A 2,853-nucleotide genomic window follows, 5' to 3' on the forward strand; every position below is an offset into this window, starting at 1 on the left:
GGAGGGAGCTCGCGGGCTGGGGGACCGTCGGGGAGGCGCAGGAGAGGTTCGCGTCGGCCCTGGGTCGGGAGGCGTCTGCCGGGGCGGCGTGCAGAAGCAGAGGCCCGAGTCAGGGAGCCTCGGTGCTCCCCAGGCCGGGGGGTGTCGGGGGGCCTGCGAGTCGCGCGAAGCCCAGGGGTTTGGACGTGAGCTGTGTCGGGGCGTGGCCGGGGGTCCTGCCTCTGGCGCTGGAAGGCACAGCCTCTGGCCACTCTGCTCCGCCTTCCCAGATGCATCACGAGGTCCTTCTACCGGAACGTGGTGGGTGTCCTGCTGGTCTTCGATGTGACAAACAGGAAGTCCTTCGAACACATCCAAGACTGGCACCAGGAGGTCATGGCCTCCCAGGGCCCTTGCAAGGCCATCTTCCTCCTGGTTGGCCACAAGAGCGACCTACAGAGCACCCGCTGTGTCTCGGCCCAGGAGGCAGAAGAGCTGGCCGCCTCCCTGGGCATGGCCTTTGTGGAGACCTCGGCCAAAACCAACTGCAATGTGGACCTGGCCTTCGACACCCTCGCCAATGCCATCCAGCAGGCGCTGCAGCAGGGTGACATCAAGCTGGAAGAGGACTGGGGGGGTGTCCGTCTCATCCACAGGGCCCGAGCCCCCCGGTCCCCCAGCGGGAGGCAGCACCCAGGACCATGCCAGTGTTGACTCGGGGAGAAAGGGTTGAAACAGCGCCCACCTCACACCCCCTGGGGGGAGAGGGAGTGTTAGTTAGTATCTCTCTGGAGGACGAATGACAGAAGGGTTAATATAAACAGGATCCTGACACAGAAGTGCCTCCTGGGTTTTGGGTCACGGCACAGCCCCTTCCTACAGAAAGGCCTAAGAGGCCGGGTGTGCAATTTCCTGTCCTGGATCCTCAGTTTCCTCATCTGTTGACGGGGCTCATCAAAGATCCAGCCTCGCCGGACGCACAGGGGCTCATGCCTGTAATCTCAGCACTTCGGGAAGCTGAGATGAGAGCATTGCCTGAGACCAGGGTTTTGAGACCAGCCTGGGCAACTTGGTGAGACCTCGTCTCTACAATAAATAAAAAAGTTAGCTGGGCCTGGTGACGAGTGCCTGTAGTTCCAGCTACTTGGAAGGCTGAGGTAGGATTGCCTCAGCCCAGCAGGTTGAGGCTGCAGTGGCCATGAGCGTGCCACTGCACTCCAGCCTGAGCAAGAATGAAATTCCGACTCAAAAATATAAATAAAAATCCTTTCTCACAGGAAGGTTGTAGCCGTGGATAAGATGAAAGACAGGATCTGTGAACTGAATGACAAGCATCACCCCCACTCACTCCCTTCTTGGCTGCGATGTGCCCTCTCTGGCAGCATTCCTGGGCTGGGACACATGCACAGCGTCTGGATGCTGCTCACAGGCAGGGATGGTGTGGGGATTCCCAAGGAAGCCGCCTGGGGACCTCCCAAGGTCCTCAGCCAGAAACAAGTCTGGGCACGGGATTAAGGTGTGGGGTCAGACCCAGGGGTGCTGCCCAGAGCCCCCACCCCAAGCCCGGGGGCTGAGTCTGGATCTGAGAGGCCAGGACAAGCATGGGTGAGCAGCAGCTCTGATGGGCACACAGTGGTCACCATGACAAGCCACCAAGATGCCCCCCTGGGCTGGTGAACCTGTCAGCGCTCCCTCTACTCCACTGGGAGGAATGCTGGGTGACAGGCCTCAGCAGGTAGCACTCTGGGAACTGCCCACCCCTCGGGGACAGCCCACATCCCGCAGCCATCCATGCGGGGCTTAAAGGCCTTGCCCTCTGCCTCAACGCTGGCCAGCTCTGAAGGTCAAGCCCCATGTCCTCACCGTCCCCGGGCTTCACCGAGAACAGCCTAGTTCTCCCTCTGCCCAACCTTCCTCCTTACCATTCCTCCCTAGCCAGGTGCCCATCTCAAGAACATCTCCTAGTCGGGTGCAGTGGCCCACCTTGGGAGGTGTAGGCGAGAGGATTGCCTGAGCCCAGGGGTTCAAGACCAGCCTGGGCAACTTGGCGAGACCTCGTTTCTACAATAAACCAAAAAAATTAGCCAGGCGTGGTGGTGCACACCTGTAGTTCTGCTACTTGGAAGGCTGAGGTGAAAGGATCGCCTGAGCCCAGCAGGTTGAAACTGCAATGGTTGTGAACTTGCCACTGCACTCCAGCCTGGGTGGCAGAGTGAGACGCTAACTCCAAAAAAGAAAATCTCCTAATACATATTGCACTCATTGCCATCTCAGAATCCGCCTCCTGGGAACCTCATCTACAACAGGACTGCTAGGAAGAGACCATCCTGGGGGCAGTCAGGGAAGGTTTCTCGGAGGAGATGGTGTTCAGGGTGTATGTCCTGGGGGGCAGCATTGTGTGGGGGTGGAGGGGAGGAAGGGGCATGGGCCATTGCCACAGCAAAAAGCACAACCAGTTAACTCACTCTGTGACCTTGGGCCAGTTACTCTGCCTCCTCAGCCTCAGCTTCCTCCTCAGTACCATGTGGCTGATAATCCCTCCTTTCTGGATTCTTGGGAAGTTTTCCATCAGTGAGTTTCCTAGTCTCCTCCCCATGGAGACCAGGCATGGACAGGTCTCCCTGTGCACTTGGAACTGCCTCCTCTTTTTAAAGCAATATTACTTATCTTTGTTTTGTTTTGTTTTGTTTGAGTTGGAGTCTCACTCTGTCGCCCAGGCTGAAATGCAGTGACATGCTCACGGCCACTGCAGCTTTGACCTGCTGGGCTCAGGCGATGCTTCTGCCTCAGCCTTCCAAATACTGGAACTACAGGTTTGCATCACCACACCCAGCTCATTTTTTGTTTTGTTTTGTTTTTTTGAGTTGGAGTCTC

General features: G+C 57.8%; 1 protein-coding gene across 1 annotated transcript; it reads left to right on the forward strand.

Moving 5' to 3' along the window:
* The first annotated feature begins 272 nt into the window (after positions 1-272).
* RAB42 (RAB42, member RAS oncogene family) lies at positions 273-1,030 on the forward strand. Its single transcript, XM_008067102.2, has one exon. The coding sequence runs from the start codon at positions 376-378 to the stop codon at positions 691-693; it is 318 nt and encodes a 105-aa protein (XP_008065293.1). The 5' UTR covers positions 273-375; the 3' UTR covers positions 694-1,030.
* The last annotated feature ends 1,823 nt before the right edge of the window (positions 1,031-2,853 follow it).

This window comes from Carlito syrichta, unplaced genomic scaffold (assembly GCF_000164805.1).
Source record: "Carlito syrichta isolate Samal-C Ts95f unplaced genomic scaffold, Tarsius_syrichta-2.0.1 Scaffold309286, whole genome shotgun sequence".
NCBI classification, from domain to species: domain Eukaryota; kingdom Metazoa; phylum Chordata; class Mammalia; order Primates; family Tarsiidae; genus Carlito; species Carlito syrichta.

Excerpts from the sequence above, each read along its gene's own strand:
- RAB42 (XM_008067102.2), top strand. The coding sequence starts at position 376 with ATGGCCTCCCAGGGCCCTTGCAAGGCCATCTTCCTCCTGGTTGGCCAC.